The sequence below is a fragment of the Bos taurus genome, chromosome 1 (assembly GCF_002263795.3).
Source record: "Bos taurus isolate L1 Dominette 01449 registration number 42190680 breed Hereford chromosome 1, ARS-UCD2.0, whole genome shotgun sequence".
NCBI lineage: Eukaryota > Metazoa > Chordata > Mammalia > Artiodactyla > Bovidae > Bos > Bos taurus.
In genome coordinates, this window is record NC_037328.1 from 22,289,036 (window position 1) to 22,310,175 (window position 21,140).

The window sequence follows — 21,140 nt, forward strand, 5'->3', positions numbered from 1 at the left end:
CTCACTAATAGAGTGTTATCTGCTCATAAATTTCATTACACTTAAATAACATTTTTTTCTGAATCAGGAACAAAGTGTCTTTCTTCCTTCCTTTGTTTGAGGAGCTAAAATAAGTTTATGTCCTTAACTTTTATCTTAAAGCTCTGCCTATGCAGCTCATAGCCGGTTGTACAAGATATCTTTAGGTCTTCGTCCACAAGGACCTCTCTGATATTTAGAGCCAATCCTGGCAGGAGTTTTGAAGTTTTAAAACAATCACAAAGTTTTCTTGTTTCAAATGATTCTCCAGGACTGTGAGAACTCAGGTATGCTGGAAAGGTACTTGAAAAGAACAAGAAGTTCAAGATGGCTTTGTTCTATTCAAATTAGAGTAGCTGCTTTACTGCTACAAATATTTTCTCCCCCAGTAAAAGCTGTTTCTCTGTGTTTTTCCCCATCCCCCAAACTTAGCATTTTAGATCACACATGCACACAAGAAATGTAGCAGTCCTATCAACAAGTAGTCCATATTTTTGTTAAGTAAACTGGGGAAATTAGAACTGATTTCTTATTACTGAAAAGATGCTGTTGTCAGAATAAATGACTGCTTGAGCAAGAAGGGGAAATTCAGCCGCTTGTCACCCCCCGCCCCATCTCTCAGGGCAAGGCTGCATTCAGGCTAAAAATGAAAGGCTGACCAGTTGAAAATGAAGAGTCTTTATATATTCTTTGGGACTCAATTCTTATTTCATTGTCTCCTAGGAAGGAGACTGTGTTTTCCCTCCCAAGCAACGAGCAGCAGAGGGTATCTTTTCTTGGACAAGCTGAAATTTGTCTCCTTGTCAGAGGACACGGACGAGGTCAGAGAAGACGTCTGCCTCCCAGAACCAAAGTGCAGAAATGGTGATTCTGGTTCATGACAAGAATGACGAGTTCTCATCGGCAGAGCAATCTAGCAAGACACCATCTTGCTCACTGGACCATAAATTGCAGCTTTGATTTAAAAATTATATACAGGACTTTTTGAGGCATGCCAAGGACCCCTTTCCCATTTTAGTGTCACCAGTGGTTAGTTTGCTTATTACATGTGACATCATTTTTTAAGAGCCACGAAACTATGCAAAGAATAGAAAGACCATAATATGGTCCAAGGGGATACCACTGCTCAAAAAGCAAAAATGCCAGTGGATTAAACATGTCCTCTGCATGGGCAGAGGGGCCCTGTGGGCTACCGTCCATGGCGTCACAAAGAGTCAGACATGACTGAGTGACTAACACACTGCAGGGATTAAAAATAGTAAACTATTTGAAACCGAAGGAATGTGATTGGAATATTTCTACATGTCTTTTCGCTCAAACTTTTTATTTTGAAAAATTGAAAATGTACAGAAAATTGCAAGTACATGCATATGTCCTTAATGTTGGTGGTGTTGTTTAGTCACTCAGTCATTTCCAACTCTTTTTACAACCCCGTGGACTGTAACCTACCAGGCTCCTCTGTCCATGGGATTCTCCAGGCAAGAATCCCACTGGAGTGGGTTGCCATGCCCTCCTCCAGGGGATCTCCCTGACCCAGGGATTGAATCGCATCTCCTGCAATGTCTCCTGCATTGCCAGGCAGGTTCTTTACCACTGCTGCTGCTGCTAAGTCACTTCAGTCGTGTCCAACTCTGTGCGACCCCAGAGATGGCAGCCCACCAGGCGCCCCCTTCCCTGGGGGCGTTCCAGGGAAGAACACTGGAGTGGGTTGCCATTTCCTTCTCCAATGCATGAAAGTGAAATGTGAAAGTGAAGTTGCTCAGTCGTGTCTGACTCTTAGCGACCCCATGGACTGCAGCCTACCAGGCTCCTCCGTCCATGGGATTTGCCAGGCAAGAGTACTGGAGTGGGGTGTCATTGCCTTCTCTTTACCACTAAGCCACCAGAAAAGATACAAATAGGGTATCCTCTATCCATAGTGGCTATTTGGCACTTGGAAGCGACTAGTCCATTCTGAGCTGTCCTGTTCTATATGCCTTTCTAAAATTAAATACTTCCTAGAGTTTTCTGAAAAGTGAGTAGAATCTTGGCCCCTAAACCAAGCAGATAAAAATTATATATATATGTATAACATATTACATATGCACAAATATACATGGATTTATATTAATAAATATAAAGAACATGTATATGTGTATCTCTGAGTACATATGTTTCTCCATGGATCTAGTCTTCATTTTCAGTAAATCACTGAGGAAAAGGTGATTGTTTAGAAAGGCAGGATGAAAGGGTAGTCATTCAGCTTTTAAAATGTTATTCATATTTCTCCTAATGAGTAAATCAAAGCTTTATGATAGTTTTATTTATTCTCACATGAAGTATATAATAAAGTAGAAATAACAGACTATTTCTTTTTTGTAAAATAAAACAAAAACATGTATCAAAAATGGAAAATTTAAACACCAAGACAATGGTGATAATGATTTTACAAGAGAGTTTAGATCTGAAACTTATCTGTTTGAAATCTTTTTTCTTCCTTTTCCTGCTCCAATGCAAGCTAAAACATAAATATAGAATTGTTAAATTCATTTGTAATGAGGTCTAAATCCAATATTCAATATCCAAAGATTCAATACATTGTTGGTAAAAGGGGGCTTCCCAGGTGGCATTAGTGGTAAAGAACTTGCCTGCCAATGCAGGAGATGGAGATATGAGACACAGCTTTGACCCCCGGATCGAGAAAATCTCTTGGAGAAAGGCACAGCAACCCACTCCAGTATTCTTTCCTGGAGAAGCCCATGGACAGAGGAGCTTGATGGGCTATGTTCCATAGGGTCACTAAGAGTTGGATGTGACTTAGCAAGCATGCAGTTACATACCCAAAGGAATGCTGTTTGCTTCTAATTAATCCCTCTCTTTGCAAGATGATTTTTCAAGATTTTTTTTTTTAAAGTATACTTTTATTACTATCCACGGAAGTGTTACGTCATGCTTCTTGGTAAGTAGATTTGAACCTTGAAGCTGACAAACTTGTTCAAAACCAAACAGGATGATGAGATTGATAAAACTGCCTGTATTAGTCTGCTTAGGCTGCCATAACAAAATGTCATAGATTGGGTGGTTTACACAACAGAAATTTATTTCCCACAGATCTGGAGGCTAGAAGGCTCAAGATCAAGGTGCCGTCAAGGTAGGTTTCATTCTGAGGCCTCTTCTTTAGGTTGTATGGGGCTGCCTCCTGACTGTGTGCTCACTTGGCCTTCTTTTAGTGTGTAAGCTTGGAGAGAAAAAGAGAGAGAGAGATTTCTTCCTCTTCTTATAAAGCTACCAGTCCTATCAGATTAGGGTCCCACCTAGTACTTGAGCTTAATTTCCTCCTGTAGAGGATGAGATGGTAGGATGGTATCACCAACTCAATGGACATGAGTTTGAGTAAACTCTGGGAGTTGGTGATGGATAGGGAAGCCTGGTGTGCATGACTGAGCGACTGAACTGAACTGAACTGAAGTCCTCCGGAAGATTATCTCCAAACATAGCCAGTTTGGGGAATATGATTGCAACATGTCAATTTTTGAATGATACAATTTAGTCCATAGCACTATCTGAATTTTTGACCCTCCAAAAGGCACTAGTCATTAAAAAAACAAGGCCAGTTCCATGCATATGTTCGTTTATGGCTTAAACAGCCTAAATGAAAGTGAAAATATGATATACCAGTGTTGTTTGAGAAAATATTCTAACCACTCCTCTTTTAGTTTCAAATCTATAAGGTAAGATATTTCTTTTGCAGGAAACTTGAAAAATGGAGAAAAAATGAAGAAAATTGAAACTATAGTATATTATTAAAACTCTCTGAGAAGCATTTTTGAGAGTGAAAGAAAGTGGAAGTGAATGTGAAATCGTTCAGTTCTGTCTGACTCTATTGTAGCCCACCAGGCTCCTTCTTCTTCCATGGAATTTTCCAGGCAAGAATACGGTAGCCTGCCAGGCTCCTCTGTCCATGGGATTTTCCAGGCAAGAATACTGGAGTGGGTTGCCATTTTCTTCTCCAGGAGATCTTCCCGACTCAGGGATGGAACTCAGGTCTCCCGCATTGCAGGGAGACTCTTTACCCTCTATGCCACCAGGGAATTTTGACAGTACTTTTTCTAAATATATATAAAATATATATGTTTATTTCTAAATATATATAACACATATTTATATATATATTTCTCAAGCTTGGAATTATATATCTGAGAAATATTACATCATGTTTTTTTGTACTTAAAATTTTATTGTGAAAATTTTTCAGAAAAATAATTTGGGGAATTACTGTTGTTTTCATTTTTCATTGTTTTATATGAGACCATGGATTTATCCTTGTTTTCATTTACTCATCTTTGTGCATAAATATTTGGTGCAGGTCTAATTATTTTCTCAGCATAATTCCCAAAGAGGAAAATTACTAGGTCAGAAGATGTCAATAATTTTTGATACTTGATTCATATTGCTGAATAGCTCTCCAGCAATATTGTATCACATGAAACTCTTACATGATATTTGAGAGGGACAAGTTCATTTGCCAGCACTAGTCGTTATACTTAAAAACATCTTTCTCAATTTGTAAAAGAGTCTGAATCTGGTTTCATTTTGCAACTGAGAATTGACTGTGTGTGTGTTTATTAGACTTTTTCTCCATTTGGAATTGTCTATTCCCATTTTTGCCTGTTTTTCTTTTCATGGAGTCTAAGTTTCCTTAGTAATTTGTTTTTCTGTTGATTTATTATTGTTCAACTGTTTGTCATATAACACTGCAGTTTATTTTTGCCAGGTTTGCTTTATATTTGTCTGTATTGGGTCTTGGTTGTGGCATGCCGATCTTTGTTGAGTCATGTAAGATATTTTGTTGCCAAGCACAGACACTAACTGTGGTGGGTGGGTTCGGTAGTTGCTGCCTGCAGACTTGGCTGTCCTGCAGCACGTGGGTGGGATCTTAGTTCCTCGACCAGGGATTGAACCTGTGTCGCCTGCATTACAATGTGGATTCTTAACTAGAGGACCACCAGCCAAGTCCCCTGCCAGGTTTTCTTTTGACTCTTGATTTTGTGTATTTATTTTATAGAAATTTTCACAACTGTAGTAAATCTATCGATCTTATCCTGCCTGGAAATGATTCTCAAATTTAATGTGCATCACGATCTCTTAGTATTTTCACTAAAACAAGGATTTCTGGGCTCTACTATCAGGGAATATTTTTCAATAATCTTTTGGTATGGCTCTGGCAACCATTTCAGCAATAACCCAGCTGACTTTAAATGAAGTAATTAATGAATCACACTGCGAAATATTGCCTTGAAATTTCTTACTTTGCATTAATACTTAGATAAGGCTTCTCATGATAATATCACATATAAATGAAAGTGTGAAAGTGTAGGTCACTCAGTCGTGTCCGACTCTTTGCGACCCATCAACTGTAGCCCACCAAGCTTCTCTGTCCATGGAATTCTCCAGGCAAGAATACTGGAGTGGGTAGCCATTCCTTTCTCCAGGGGATCTTTCCAACCCAGGGATAGAACTCGGCTCTTCTGCATTGCAGGCAGATTCTTTACCATGAGCCACCAGGGAAGCCCAATAGCTATCTATATTTTCTCTTGTTTTCTCACATAGTCATTTTTCTACATCTATCTACTTAGTTCTCCTGGAATTTATTTTACTATATGTTGTATCCCAAAACTTGAACCGTTTTCCTAGCACAATTCGTTGAACAGCAACATGTTTCCTCAATAATTTATAATTCCAACTTTATCCTTTACTACAATTTTATAAATATTTGAGCCCTTTGCTGTACATGTTTTTCTGTCCCACTGAATTGTCTATTCTGGATACTGTTTTCATTACTGTATCTTTTTACTGTAACTGTTACTATGAAAAATATCCTGTTCTCAGGATTCTTCTTAGAACTATTTTGGCAATTCTCACCTATATAATTTTAAAACAGTTTGTCATATTAAAATAATTTTTAAAAGTTTATTGGAGCTGTATTTAATATATAAAATATATATATTTTATATCACATCTGTGCAGCATTGTAACTTCTCACCTAAAACTAAGCCCCAAAGGCCACACCTACTAATACTATCATCTTTGGGAATGAAGATTTCAACACATGAATTTTAGGGGATAGAAATATTCAGATTATAGCAACCACAAAGGAAGTTTGGAACCTGTATGGAACTCTGCAACCTCTATGGAAACCCTTGTCTCTTTCCAGCCTCTTATGGCTTGCTGGCCAACTTTTGTGTTCCCTGGCTTGCAGTTGTATAATTCAATTGTCACATGGCATTCTCCTTAGTAATGTATATGTGTATATATATAATTATTAAAACTTTAGAAAATCAGGATATATTTTTATTAATATAAACTCCTAAGCTATTCCAATCAATATTAAAACATGGATACTGATACAGGTTTATTAGATTTTCTCTGTGTAGCCCTCACGTATATACATATATTTGTATACATGAAAATATAAAATTTTTCTCATGCTTTGTACTATTTCACAAGATTCCTAATACTCCACAGTTACTAAGGTAGGCAATGTTGTCATAAGATGTCACAAGAGGTCTGAAATGAGACAAGCATTTGCAATCTATAACCTAATATATTTTTTTCCTTCAGAATTTAGAAAATAATTTTATTTTTTCTATGATTAAGTAAAAAGCTGTTAAAATTCTATTTCCCTTCAAAAATTTCCAGTATAATGAAGACTTCTGAAAAGTTTAAAATTTTCTATGCCAAGCAGGTTCCCTGTATTTAAATATTTATGAGTATATGCAATATATGTCCCCTCTAAAACACAAATAGAATATATTTTATTATTTATTAAGAAAAATTTTGATTAATTAAATAGATATTAGAATTGTACATCACTTTAAGGTTGTTTGATTCAAAAGAGTATTTGGTTTCAGTAATAACTTGCATTATGAAAATACTTCAAAATGTGATCTTATTTCCTTCTCATAATCTCTCCTCAGGAAAGTAAACAGGAACCATTAAAGACGAACCTAGTGCTTCTCAGGGTTACTTCACTGACTCAATCCAACTCTCAAGTGTGCTGGCCTTTTTCCTTTTAAGGACAGAGAAGTCCTGTCTGTGAAGACCATGGTGTCATGCACAGGGAAGCCGCAGCCAGGAAGAGGAAAATCATCGCCTGACCAGGTGCAATATTGCCCCCATCAGGAGCATCTCTGTAATGGAAAGTTGCAATGACTTGTCCAGCTGTTAAAAGAGCAGGAGTTATCTGTTTTGTATATAAAAAAAGGACTTACTGTGTATAGCACAGGAACTCTGTTCCATACTCTGGAATGACCTAATGGGAAAAGAATCTAAAAAAGAATGGATATACGTATAACTAATTCCCTTTGCTGTACAGCAGATGCTGACGCAACAGTGTAAATCAATTCTACTCCCATAAAAAATTTTTCATAGGTTATATTAGCTAATAGTATAATCTCTAAATAAGGAAATGGCTGCTATAAACTAAGAATAAATGAGCTTTATTTTCAGGACATAAATAAAGAAAGAACAGGGGTGCAATCAGGCCAGAGAAAGAACTTTGATCTTCATAAACCAACAGACAACAAATGTAGGAGAGAAATCATTATTTTCTATTAAAACTGGAAGCCCAAATGAATCCTCCCTGATTTAATGTGCAGATTCTGTTATAACGGGTGCCAGCCACAGGGGTTTTCCAACTGTCTCATGATTCTTGAGCAACCTTGCCTTTTCATTTGGCTCTTAGCTGAGCAGGCTGTGGGCTTTCTTGTTTAAATTAGGGAAACTCCCCTCTCCTGAGCACTGGTTGGTGGGAGAACTCCCGGACTTAGGAAGGGGAGCTGCTATACTTGACTCTAAATGACCCTGAGACTTTGGAACCTTCTGGATAGCACAGTTGCTTACTCTCTTTTTATCAATCTGAAAACCCAGTCAAGCGATACATTTCCAACCCCCTGACTGTCTCATGACCAGCTTGTAGGTATTAGGTCAAACCGTCCAGAAGGACTGTCATAAAGTTGTTGATTGGACTCTGTCTCAGGACAAGTTTATGGTGTCCTGGCAACCTTTATGCTCACATCACCAGCTCTGAGAGGTCAAGGGTATTATGTAGAATCGTAATGTTCTTAAAACTGAATCATGAACTGGGCTATGAGTAGTGTGCTTGTCCCTGATCTAACAGAGAGCATGGCAAATGGCCCAGCTATGTATGCACGTCCCCAAAGTTAAGACGGTAGAAATGAGAAAAGGGTTAGTCAAGGAAGCGAAAGCTTCTACAAAAGCCAAGTCAATACCAAAGAAGCTGTCCATCTCTCTACAGTTGTCGCATGTGCCCAAACATTCATCTAGGTTTTACTTCTTCTTTTCCAATTTGGATTCCTTTTATTTCTTTTTCTGCTCTGATCAAGACAGTATGGTACTGGCACAAAGACAGAAATATAGATCAATGGAACAAAATAGAAAGCCCAGAGATAAATCCACGCACATATGGACACCTTATCTTTGACAAAGGAGGCAAGAATATACAATGGATTAAAGACAATCTCTTCAACAAGTGGTGCTGGGAAAACTGGTCAACCACTTGTAAAAGAATGAAACTAGAACACTTTCTAACACCATACACAAAAATAAACTCAAAATGGATTAAAGATCTAAATGTAAGACCAGAAACTATAAAACTCCTAGAGGAGAACATAGGCAAAACGCTCTCCGACATACATCACAGCAGGATCCTCTATGACCCACCTCCCAGAATATTGGAAATAAAAGCAAAAATAAATAAATGGGACCTAATTAAACTTAAAAGCTTCTGCACAACAAAGGAAACTATTAGCAAGGTGAAAAGACAGCCTTCAGAATGGGAGAAAATAATAGCAAATGAAGCAACTGACAAACAACTAATCTCAAAAATATACAAGCAACTCCTACACCTCAATTCCAGAAAAATAAATGACCCAATCAAAAAATGGGCCAAAGAACTAAATAGACATTTCTCCAAAGAAAACATACAGATGGCTAACAAACACATGAAAAGATGCTCAACATCACTCATTATCAGAGAAATGCAAATCAAAATCACTATGAGGTACCATTTCACGCCAGTCAGAATGGCTGCGATCCAAAAGACTACAAGCAATAAATGCTGGAGAGGGTGTGTAGAAAAGGGAACCCTCTTACACTGTTGGTGGGAATGCAAACTAGTACAGCCACTATGGAGAACAGTGTGGAGATTCCTTAAAAAACTGGAAATAGAACTACCTTATGATCCAGCAATCCCACTGCTGGGCACACACACTGAGGAAACCAGAAGGGAAAGAGACACGTGTACCCCAATGTTCATCGCAGCACTGTTTATAATAGCCAGGACATGGAAGCAACCTAGATGTCCATCAGCAGATGAATGGATAAGAAAGCAGTGGTACATATACACAATGGAGTATTACTCAGCCATTAAAAAGAATTCATTTGAATCCGTTCTAATGAGATGGATGAAACTGGAGCCTATTATACAGAGTGAAGTAAGCCAGAAAGAAAAACACCAATACAGTATACTAACACATATATATGGAATTTAGGAAGATGGTAACAATAACCCTGTGTACGAGACAGCAAAAGAGACACTGATGTATAGAACAGTCTTATGGACTCTGTTGCAGAGGGAGAGGGTGGGAAGATTTGGGAGAATGGCATTGAAACATGTATACTATCATGTATGAAACGAGTCGCCAGTCCAGGTTCGATGCACGATACTGGATGCTCGAGGCTGGTGCACTGGGATGACCCAGCGGGATGGTATGGGGAGGGAGGAGGGAGGAGGGTTCAGGATGGGGAGCACATGTATACCTGTGGCGGATTCATTTTGATATTTGGCAAAACCAATACAATATTGTAAAGTTTAAAAATAAAATAAAATAAAATAAAAAAAAATTCAGCTAGGTTGATCTGGAGCAAAATAAAGACAAATGTTATATATGTAGTTTGTTCTAATATAAATGTCACTGTTACAGGACACGAGCTCTCTAGGAGAATCCTTCTGTTTCTATTAATCACACTTTCTTTTGAAACGATAACTAAATGTAAGTGATGTCATTCTACTGCAGATTTTGCTTTACAAATAGGCTTTGAGCATTTAATTATATATGATGGATGTTAATATTTCTATGTTGTATGTGAGAAAGGTTATTATAGTACACAATGTAGTAAAATATTTGTTTTATGGAAAGAGAAATACTCAATCATTTTAATTTACATTCCTGGGCAACTTGGGTCATTCTGCCCCAAGAAGTTCTATTTTCTAAAGAATAGTCTATGGGGTGACTTCCTCATAGATTCAGGTTATAGCATGAAACACACAACCAGGAGACTTTTGCCATGCATAGTACCTTAATTTTCTAGAACAGGACAAAAGACAGTTATAATAAGTAATTTTGAATAAAACTCTGATTTACTATATTATTTTTAAAGACCTCTGTGAGTTTGAGATAATTAGCCCAAATTTTATGCCCTGATATGGTATGAAGAACAAAAAGGAATCTGCTAGTGAAATAGTTTTAAATGCAATTTTAAAACAATACATTTAAGACTAATTTTTTTTCCTATGATCAAGGAAAGACAAAATACCAAGTTGTCTTTAGGAATATATGTTGGTATGAATGCATTTATTTCAATTAAAGAGAGATATGATACATAAAAAATAATGATAGAAGATTAAATGATATCTTAAATACAGGTAGAGAAAGAGATCTTTCTCCCTGTCTGTCTCTCTCTCTCCTTTTTTTTTCTTTTTGAGCCAATAGGGGAGAAATTAGAGTGGTCAGCAGGGGGCTTCTTTTAGTTTTCTCCTTTAAGCACTAAACTGAAAATATGTTTTGAGTCTTGAGTTTTATACACAGGGAATAAAGTCTAAACAAAACATGTTTTTCTTCTCTTTATTGTCCTTTCCTACTTCCCTTCTCACCACTATTTTTTCTCAAGACCTGTAAAATGTGATCCCTGATGTTTAGGTGGGCCACTGCTGGCTCTGCATCCACCCCCATGCCCAATTAAAATTTTATTTTTGAAAACTTCCTGGCAGGCTGGGGAGATTTGGATGATAGGCTTCCAACCAGATATAAATTAAAATTAAATTAAGAGCAAAGGAGTATAGTCTAGTTTGATGATTTAAATGATAGAGAAACTAGTTTCACCCTGAACCGTTTGGGAAGGACTTTCTGAAATGATGGGCTTGAATAATAGTATAAAAGTTAATGAATGGCCATGTAATGTGACATTTTAAAAGAGTATTATGTTTTTGCAGGAATTTGAGAGTGTGTGAAAGGCCTCCAGAACTAATAAGCAGATTCTGATCCATTTGGGAACATAGCTCCAAACCATCTTCCCATCCTGTTTGATTTGCAAAAAGTTTTACTTGTTTTTTACCTTCTTGCGGGGAGGGGGGGCATTTCATAAATGTAGGCTCAATAACTTCACTGATAGTATATAACAATATACCAGAGAGCGAACTAGAGGGAAAATTGTGGCATTTTTGTGTTATCCAATTGAAATCTCAAGATAAATTGAAACTGACCTCCTATAATTTTTCAAATAACCATTGGGTCCTGACAGAGGAGGCAAGCAAGATATCTATAAGCATTTTGAAGTCAGTAATTTCAGGTTCAATACCCATTGTACAAAATTATGTTAGGATTTTGTTTAACCCTGAGAAAATGAAACTTCAATTGTCAGGGTAATACAGGTAATACAGAACATGTCATGTGTCATGTTTCCCAAACTGGGACTTGGGTTTCTGAAACCTCAGGATGAGCCTACAGCTTCTTTCTGTTGTACTGATTTACATGGGGATTTGGGAAAAAAGAAGATAAGTAAATTAACTGTTAAAAGATTTCAGATACTTTTATTCTAACCTAACAATACCATGATATGCAGTGTGATATAAAATTTAAACAATTTGTCTAAATAAAGTATGAATCTTCAAGAAATTTTGAACTTGCAGTCAGTTCAGTTCAGTCATTCAGTCATGTCCGACTCTTTGTCACCACATGGACTGCAGCACGCCAGGCTTCCCTGTCCATCACCAACTCCTGGAGCTTCTCAAACTCATGTACATCATGTCAGTGATGCCATCCAACCAGCTCATCCTCTGCCGTTCCCTTCTCTTTCCATCTTCAATCTTTCCAGCATCAGGGTCTTTTCAAATGAGTCAGTTCTTCGGATCAGGTGGCAAAAGTATTGGAGTTTCAGCTTCAGCATCAGTCCTTCCAATGAATATTAAGGACTGATTTCCTTTAGGATTGACTGGTTGGATCTTCTTGCAGTCCAAAGGACTCTCAAGAGTCTTCTCCAACACCACAGTTCAAAAGCATCAATTCTTTGGTGCTCAGTTTTCTTTATAGTCCAACTCTCACATCCATACATGGCTACTGGAAAAACCATAGCTTTGTCTAGACAGTCCTTTGTCAGCCAAGTAATGTCTCTGCTTTATAATAAGTTATCTAGGTTGGTCATAGTTTTCCTTCCAAGGAGTAAGCGTCTTTTAATTTCATGGCTGCAGTCACCATCTGCAGTGATTTTGGAGCCCCCCCAAAATGAAGTCTGTCACTGTTTCCATTATTTTCCCATCTATTTGCCATGAAGTGATGGGACCAGATACCATGATGTTAGTTTTCTGATGTTGAGTTTTAAGCCAGCTTTTTCACTCTCCTCTTTCATTTTCATCAAGAGGCTCTTTAGTTCTTCTTCACTTTCTGCCATAAGGGTGGTGTCATTTGCATATCTGAGGTTACTGATATTTCTCCCGGCAGTCTTGATTCCAGCTTGTGCTTCATCCAGCCTGGAGTTTTGCATGATGTACTCTGCATATAAGTTAAATAAGCAGGGTGACAATATACAGCCTTGACATACTCCTTTTCCAATTTGGAACCAGTCTGTTGTTCCATGTCCAGTTCTAACTGTTGCTTCTTGACCTGCTTACACATTTCTCAGGAGGCAAGTAAAGATGGTCTAGTATTCCCATCTCTTGAAGAGTTTTCCACAGTTTGTTGTGATCCACATAGTCATAAGCTTTGGCTTAGTCAATAAAGCAAAAGTAGATGCTTTTTCTGGAACTCTTCTTGCTTTTTCAATGATCCAACAGACATTGGCAATTTGGTCTCTGGTTCCTGTACCTTTTCTAAATCCAGCTTGAACATCTGGATGTTCACTTTCTTGCACTGTTGAAGCCTGGCTTGTTGAATTTGGATCATTACTTTGCTAGTGTGTGAGATGAGTGCAATTGTGAGGTAGTCTGAACTTTCTTTGGCATTGCCTTTCTTTGGGATTGGAATGAAAACTGACCTTTTCCAGTCCTATGGCCACTGCTGAATTTTTCAGACTTGCTGGCATATTGAGTGAAGCACTTTCACAGCATCATCTTTTAGGATTTGAAATAGCTCCATTGGAATTCCACCACCTCCACTAGCTTTATTCGTAGTGATGCTTCCTAAAGCCCACCTGACTTCACATTCCAGAATGTCTGGCTCTAGGTGAGCGATCAAACTATCATGATTATTTGGGTCATGAAGATCATTTCTGTATAGTTCTGTGTATTCTTGCCATCTCTTCTTAATATCTTCTGCTTCTGTTAGGTCCATACAATCTCTGTCCTTTATTGTACCTATCTTTGCATGAAATATTCCCTTGGTATCTCTAATTTTCTTGAACAGATCTCTAGTCTTTCCCAGTCTATTGTTTTCCTTTATTTCTTTGCACTGATCACTGAGGAAGGCTTTCTTATCTCTCCTTGCTATTCTTTGGAACTCTGCATTCAAATGGATATATATTGCCTTTTCTCCTTTGCCTTTTACTTCCCTTCTTTACTCATCTAGTTAGACAACCATTTTGCCTTTTTGCATTTCTTTTTCTTGGGGATGGTCTTGATCACTGCCTCCTGTACAGTGTCATGAACCTCCATCCACAGTTCTTCAGGCACTCTATCAGATCTAATCCCTTGAAACTATTTCACACTTCCATTACATAATCTTAAGGGATTTGATTTAGGTTATACCTGAATGGTCTAATGGCTTTCCCTACTTCAATTTAAGTCTAAATTTGGCAATAAGGAGTTCATGATCTGAGTCACAGTCAGCTCCTGGTCTTGTTTTTGCTGACTGTATAGAGATTCTCCCTCTTCATCTGCAAAGAATTTTATCAATCTGAATTTGGTGTTGACCATCTGGTGATGTCCATGTGTAGAGTCTTCTCTTGTGTTGTCGGAAGAGGGTGTTTGCTATGACCAGTGTGCTCTCTTGGCAAAACTCTGTTAGCCTTTAACCAGCTTTCTTTTGTACTTCAAGGCCAAATTTTCCTGTTACTTCGGGTAGCTCTTGACTTCCTACTTTTCCATTCCATTCCCCTATGATGAAGAGGACATCTTTTTTGGGTATTAGTTCTAGAAGGTTTTGTAAGTCTTCATAGAACCACTTGGGCTTCCCTTGTGGCTCAGCTGGTAAAGAATCTGCCTGCAATGCGGGAGAACTGGGTTCTATCCCTGAGTTGGGAAGATCCCTTGGAGAAGGAAAAGGCTACCCACTCTAGTATTCTGGCCTGGAGAATTCCATGGACTGTATAGTCCATAGGGTCGCAAAGAGTTGGACACGACTGAGAGACTTTCACTCACTCATAGAACTGCTCGACTTCAGCTTCTTCAGCATTTCTGGTCGGGGCATAGACTTGGATTACTGTGATATTGAATGGTTTGCCTTGGAAACGGACAGAGATTATTCTGTCATTTTTGAGGTTGCATCCAAGTACTGCATTCTGGACTCTTTTGTTGACTATGATGGCTACTCCATTTCTTCTAAGCACCACTACAGATTGATCATCCTCTGCCCTGTTCCCTGGAGGCAGATATTTCATTTTGGCATAGTGGTTGATTCAGTAAACTTTTATACATCAGTAAAATTGGTCACAGCTTTTAACAATTAAAGAATTCTTAGAAAATTAAAAAATATAAAGTTGAATATTGCCTTACATCATTTGTATGGGTAAAGTATAAGTACTACTATAAGTGTTTTTGTTGCAAGTCTTGGGATCTACCTGAGAGGAAAAGAAGACAGAGGGGTTGGGAGCAGAGATATCAGGACTATGACTAAAACAACTGTGATTTATATGTGCTGGCATAGCTTTGTCCTCTACCATACCTTAGTTCTCGGGGTTATCCTTCAAAACAGGGAAGAAATGCATTTTTATTACTGGATGATTTAACCAGTGGCCAGGATTATGACTTATAACCTTGGATTTTAAGACTGTCTATGGGCATAATTTGAGCCTGAAATTTAATAGATTTCCTCTCTGGTCCTAAAAGAAGAGGTCAGTAAGGGAAGACTTCTTTTATCTAGTTGTGGTTTATAAAACAGTTTCTGAGGATGACTTTGCAGTGCCACTTACTTAGTCACAATTACTCCTCAATATCTATCAATACAACTACCCTAAGGAAAAGATGTTTTTATTTTGAATCTCTTGATGAGCATTAAGAGAAATGTGCAAAAATAAAACTCCCAATATTCTTTCTTTTAAAAAAATACTCTATCAGTTTCCTCTTCTTAAAATTTCATCTTCTTCTGTGAATAAAAATGAGAAATGAAAGTTAATGTGTGTAATCATGCATTCATCGAATGGGTTATCCATTGAATTTTTCTTGCCTGATTATTATATTGTTTTGATAAAAATATTAAGAGGAAAATGAATGAAAGGTGGATCAGTCAGTTGTAGGGCACTATTTTTTTTTTTTAATTTCTTATTGGTGTGTAGTTGCTTTGCAATGTTGTGTTCTTTTCTGCTGTATAGCAAAGTGAAACAGATATATATATATATATATACACACACACACACATACACACACATATATCCCTTCTTGTTTTTAAATTTCCCTCCCATCCAGGTCACCAAAGAGCACTGAGTAGAATTCCCTGTGCTATACAGTAAGTTCTCATTAGTTATCTGTTTCTGCATTTCTGCTTCTTTTTTGGATTCTGCCATGAGAATGTGCCCTGACTAGCTTGCAGGAGAGGTATATGAGAAGCTCAATGAAGGACCAATGAAGGAGAGTTTTCTTAGGGATACTACCAAGATAAACTAACCACAACTGATCAGTTCACTGACAACCGAAGCATGAGTGAGCCTAGCTGAGATCAGCCAACCCATTCTGGTTGAGAAAAAGGAATAAGTGGCTGTTGTCTTCAGCCACTAAGTTTGGGATGGTTTGTAATGCAGCCATAGCAGATTGATATTGGATCATTTGTTCCAGACTTCCCATTTCAGAGATGAGATACCTGAGACTGGGGATTTACATTTCACCCCACTTTATGAAGCTACTTGATTTTAAAGTTTTATGAAGCCCCAGATTTTAGAGTTGATAATTCTAGTGATCATTTAAGTAAAAGCCCAAACATCTAATTATTGACAAACTATTTAAAGCTTACTAGATAATTCCAGATAAAAGAACAGTAAATAATGCTCTTTGGAATTGTTTTGATTAGTATTATCTTTAAGGTTAAAGAGTTTGTTTTGGCCAAGCTGTAGTCTTGCAGAATTTTCATTCACACAAATTCATTCTCTTGTGCAATGTAAAAGATTCATTTAGTGTGCTGAATAGTGGCTGCTTTTGGTACTTGAGGGAATAGGCCTGTGAAGTGCCTTGCAGCTGTCCTATAGAGATTGGACTAGTTTCCAATTGGTTTCAAGTTGCAATTCAAATTATTGTCTTTTGTATATAACAACAACATTGTTTTAATTCTTGACCTTGCAAAAAATATTGAAAAGAAAAAATTTTTAACTTTGGAACTGGAAGAAATGTTGCTGTGGAATATATGTAAGTGTAACACCATATGGGTCAGGAAAGTTCTTTTCAATCCTAAGTCAGGCTTTTGGATCTAATTTATAGGGCTTTTTACTGAATTACACCTTTCCCATGGCATTGCATTCGTATTGAGAAGTGTATATTCAGAAAACTAAGAGCTTGATATTTAACATGATTTCCTTTTGTTAAGCATATGTCCTTTTTAACTCTTTATCTAGTAGGTTATTAATTATGTCAATTATTTTTTCTTTTTGGTCTCCGACATAAGAGATGATTGCATGCATGCTTAATTGTTCAGTCATGTCCGAATCTTTGCAACCTTTGGACTGTAGCCCACTAGGTTCCTCTGTCCATGGGATTTTTCAGGCAAAAATGCTGGAGTGGGTTGCCATTTTCCTCCTCCACGGGGTCTCCTCAACCCAAAGATCAAACCCATGTTTCCTGTGTCTAATGCATTGCAGGCGGATTCTTTACCCACTGAGCCATTGGGAAAGCCCTAGGAGCTGATGAATAATCTTTAAATGAATTTTTCTTTCTTCTAATGCTGTGTTGCTTTAAGGACCAGCTTTTCAAAATATACAGCATTGGAATTAATTCACTCTGATGTTCATTAGTTTACTTTTTTTTGCCAATGTCATTAGTTGGCAACAATAAATCCATATTCCTGTTCTGAAATAAGTTTATTTCACTAGTCTTCCTCTCTACAAGCTTAGGTCATTGTTTTATGCCTATGACAAGGTTCAGAGGATTTAAAGGAAAAACATGTAAAGTAAATAGTTTGGTGATGAAGAGATCTACCTTAAAATTTAAACAGCTATGTTTTTCTGTCACTAGAATTCAGAATAGGTCATATTAATATCATTGTAATTATTTAAAGCATTTATTGTAAAGATCCTTGTGAATGCATTGGGCCTATCCAGATAATCTTGTATAATTTCTGCATCTCAAAAATTTTAACTTAATCAGCAAAATCTTTTTTGCATGTAAGGCAACATTCACGGGTTCTGGGAATTGGGATATAAACATCATTGGAGACATGTTACCTACTATATCCTTGGATTTAGGGGTCTGTGTGTTATTATAGCATACCATAGTGTATAGCTGAGTGCCAAAAAATTGATGGTTTTGAACTGTGGTGTTGGAGAAGACTCTTGAGAGTCCCTTGGACTGCAAGGAGATCCAACCAGTGCATCCTAAAAGAACTCAGTCCTGAATATTCATTGGAAGGACTGATGCTGAAGCTGGAACTCCAAAATTTTGGTCACCTGATGCAAAGAACTGACATTGGAAAAGACTCTGATGCTGGGAAAGATTGAAGGTGGGAGCAGAAGGGGACAACAGAGGATGAGATGGTTGGATGGCATCACCAATGCGATGGACATGGGTTTGAGTAAACTCTGGGAGTTGGTGATGGACAGGGAGGCCTGTTGTGCTTCAGTCCATGGGATCACAAAGAGTTGGACAAGACTGAACAACTGAACTGAACTGAATAGTGTATACTGAGTAATGTATTAATAGAAGCCACTGGAAACTAACAACACAACTTCATTGCACATTAGCTACAGAGGTATAAATATGCTTAAATTGGTTGTTTAGTAGATTCAGATAGTCTCAAGCTTCCTTTATCTTTATAAGGTTACAAATTACAGAACTCACTTATGAAAGATATGCACAAAATGCACAAAACTGATAATTATGTATCATTCTCATGTTTTTGGTTTCTAGGCTTGCCAGACAAAGTAAACACCAAATAATACCAAAACAAGCTTATTCCTATTTGGGTATTTTTATATTACACACTACTTACTGTATAACTGCATCTGAAGGAATTATAACAGATATTATGTAAAGTTTCTGAAATGAGTGAGAATGTATTTCTAAAGTGTATTTAATTATATCAATAACCACATTTTATTTATTGGGTTATTTTCTTATGTCGCCCAAAAGACCTTTTAATCTATAAATAATATCTTATGCTTAGCTGCTGCTGCTAAGTCGCTTTAGTCGTGTCCAACTCTGTGCGACCCCATAGATGGCATCCCACCAGGCTCTGCCATCCCTGGGATTCTCCAGGCAAGAACACTGGAGTGGGTTGCCATTTCCTTCTCCAATGCATGAAAGTGAAAAGTGAAAGTGAAGTTGCTCAGTCGTGTCCGACTCTTTGTGACCCCATGGACTGCAGCCCACCAGGCTTCTCTGACCATGGGATTTTCCAGGCAAGAGTACTGGAGTGGGGTGCCATTGCCTTCTCTGTTATGTTTAGCTACCATTATGTAATTACTTTCAGGTGGAATCTTGTTATGTGGAAGCAGTCATGAAAAAAACAATTTTTTTATGAGACAGTTATATTCAAGATATGAGCAGATCAAGTCAGATGATTAGGGTACAAGTAGCAAGACTGCAAATGAAATTTTGTGGGTTCAGACATTATTGTTTCATATAAGAGAGGAAGCTAATGAGTGTGGGGCCTGCCCTAATTTTTTGTTTCAACTCCAGTAGATCATAAATTCAACCATTCATTTATTAGTTGATTCATCCATTTGTTATTTTAACATACCTTCAAGACCCACTAGGGTGATAGTGTAGTTCATTTATAAAGATATAGGCTTTGGTGACAGATTGACATCTAAGTTTTAATCTCAGTTTAACTATTTACCAACTGTATCCAGTTGGGTAAACATGCCCTCTCTGATCTTTAGTTTTGTGACTTACAAGTGTAATAATAATGTCTACATCTGAGGACAAAATCACTCCAAAATCACTGTAGATGGTGACTATAGGCATGAAATTTAAAAGATGCTTGCTCCTTGGAAGAAAAACTATGACAAATCTAGAGAGCATATTAAAAAGCAGAGACATCATTTTGCCAACAAAGGTTCATATACTCAAAGCTATGATTTTTCTAGTAGTCATAAATGGATGTGAGAGTTGGACCATAAAGAAGGCTGAGTGCCAAAGAATTGATGCTTTTAAGTTATGGTTTTGAAGAAGACTCATAAGAATCCCTTGGACTACAAGGAGATCAAACCAGCCAATCCTAAAGGAAATCAACCCTGAATATTCACTGGAAGGACTGTTGCTGAAACTGAAGTTTCAATACTTTGGCTACCTGGGCAAAGAGCCAACTCAATGGAAAAGACTCTGATGCTGGGGAAGACAGAAAGCAATAGGGGAAACGGGGTGGCAGAGAATGAGATGGTTAGATAGCATCACCGACTCAGTGGACATGAATTTGAGCAAACTCCAAGAGATAGTGGAGGACAAAGGAGCCTGGTGTGCTGCAGCCCATGGGGTCACAGACTTGGACACAACTTAACAACTGAACAAGAACAACACCATCTAAAGATTCTGTGAAATTTAAAGATGATATGCACCAAAACTTTATAAATTATGGGCATTCAACAGATAATAATAGAAACTGCGATTGTTATCTACCAGCAATCAAGATTCAAAAATGAAAACCACATAGCTCCTAGGTAAAAATAACTAAGGAGAAACAAATAACCACAAAGCACTTAGAGGTATGAGCAAGCTCTGGATCAGGGAGAAGAAAAAGATTTAGTTTTGGGGGGGGTGTCACAAAAGTGTCAACATGATAGGTGACATTTAAGAAGGTTCAGGAAAAGTGAATTAGGTGTCCAAGAAAGAGGATATGGGAGTAGTATGTGTAGTGACAAATATGAAAGAGCAGGGAACATACAAGAAACTTCAAGTAATTTGGTTTCTCTAAAGCAAAAGGCTTTCTAAAACTCTCCCTGCTCCACCATTTTGCTTTTTCAGGATTTATGCATAGCATCATTTGCCTAAGGATCTTCTAATATATGTCACTCGGAAAAACTACCTACTCTTTTTCTCATGCTCCTTCTGTATCAATATATATCCCAACCTCATAGTTTCTAACACTTTTTCCAAAAACTGTTAAATTTGTTTGTCTTTCTTCTCTACTAGGTTGTAAATTTTACAAGTTCTTTGACTATGCCTTATTCATCATTTTATTTAAAAGAATAAATATTCAGTAATTAGAACAAATATTTCTCGAATGAATAAATGAATGATTGGGCAATGGCAGGAGCCTAGAAGAAGTATGAACGAGTTTGCTAAGCTAAGTATTTTGTATTTTTTCCTATGGGTAGTGGAGAGGCATGCTCAGGAAGGAGAATGAACTGAATAGCTTCAAAAAATGAATTTTAGGATATCATAATTACCCAAGATAAGAGCTAAGGGAGAATGGTGGAGATCAAGGGGAAGTGACATATTCAAGATATATTTATGATTTAGAATAGACAAATTTTTGGAGTTATTTGGTAATGGA

The 21,140-nt window shown here is 37.5% G+C and overlaps 1 protein-coding gene across 6 annotated transcripts in view; it reads left to right on the forward strand.

The window, feature by feature from the left end:
* Window positions 1-9,925, forward strand: part of LOC107132175 (LINE-1 retrotransposable element ORF2 protein) — a 183,961-nt gene extending 174,036 nt beyond the window's left edge. For 4 of the 6 annotated variants that reach the window (XM_059887537.1, XM_059887524.1, XM_059887526.1 and 1 more), the window contains 2 exons: window positions 742-3,148; window positions 6,975-9,925. In XM_059887537.1, coding sequence (XP_059743520.1) covers window positions 8,322-9,569 — 1,248 coding nt within the window. In that variant the 5' untranslated portion in view covers window positions 742-3,148; window positions 6,975-8,321 and the 3' untranslated portion in view covers window positions 9,570-9,925. The remainder of the gene's footprint in view (window positions 1-741; window positions 3,149-6,974) is intronic. The other 2 variants (XM_059887528.1, XM_059887536.1) reach the window with 2 other exon arrangements.
* The last annotated feature ends 11,215 nt before the right edge of the window (window positions 9,926-21,140 follow it).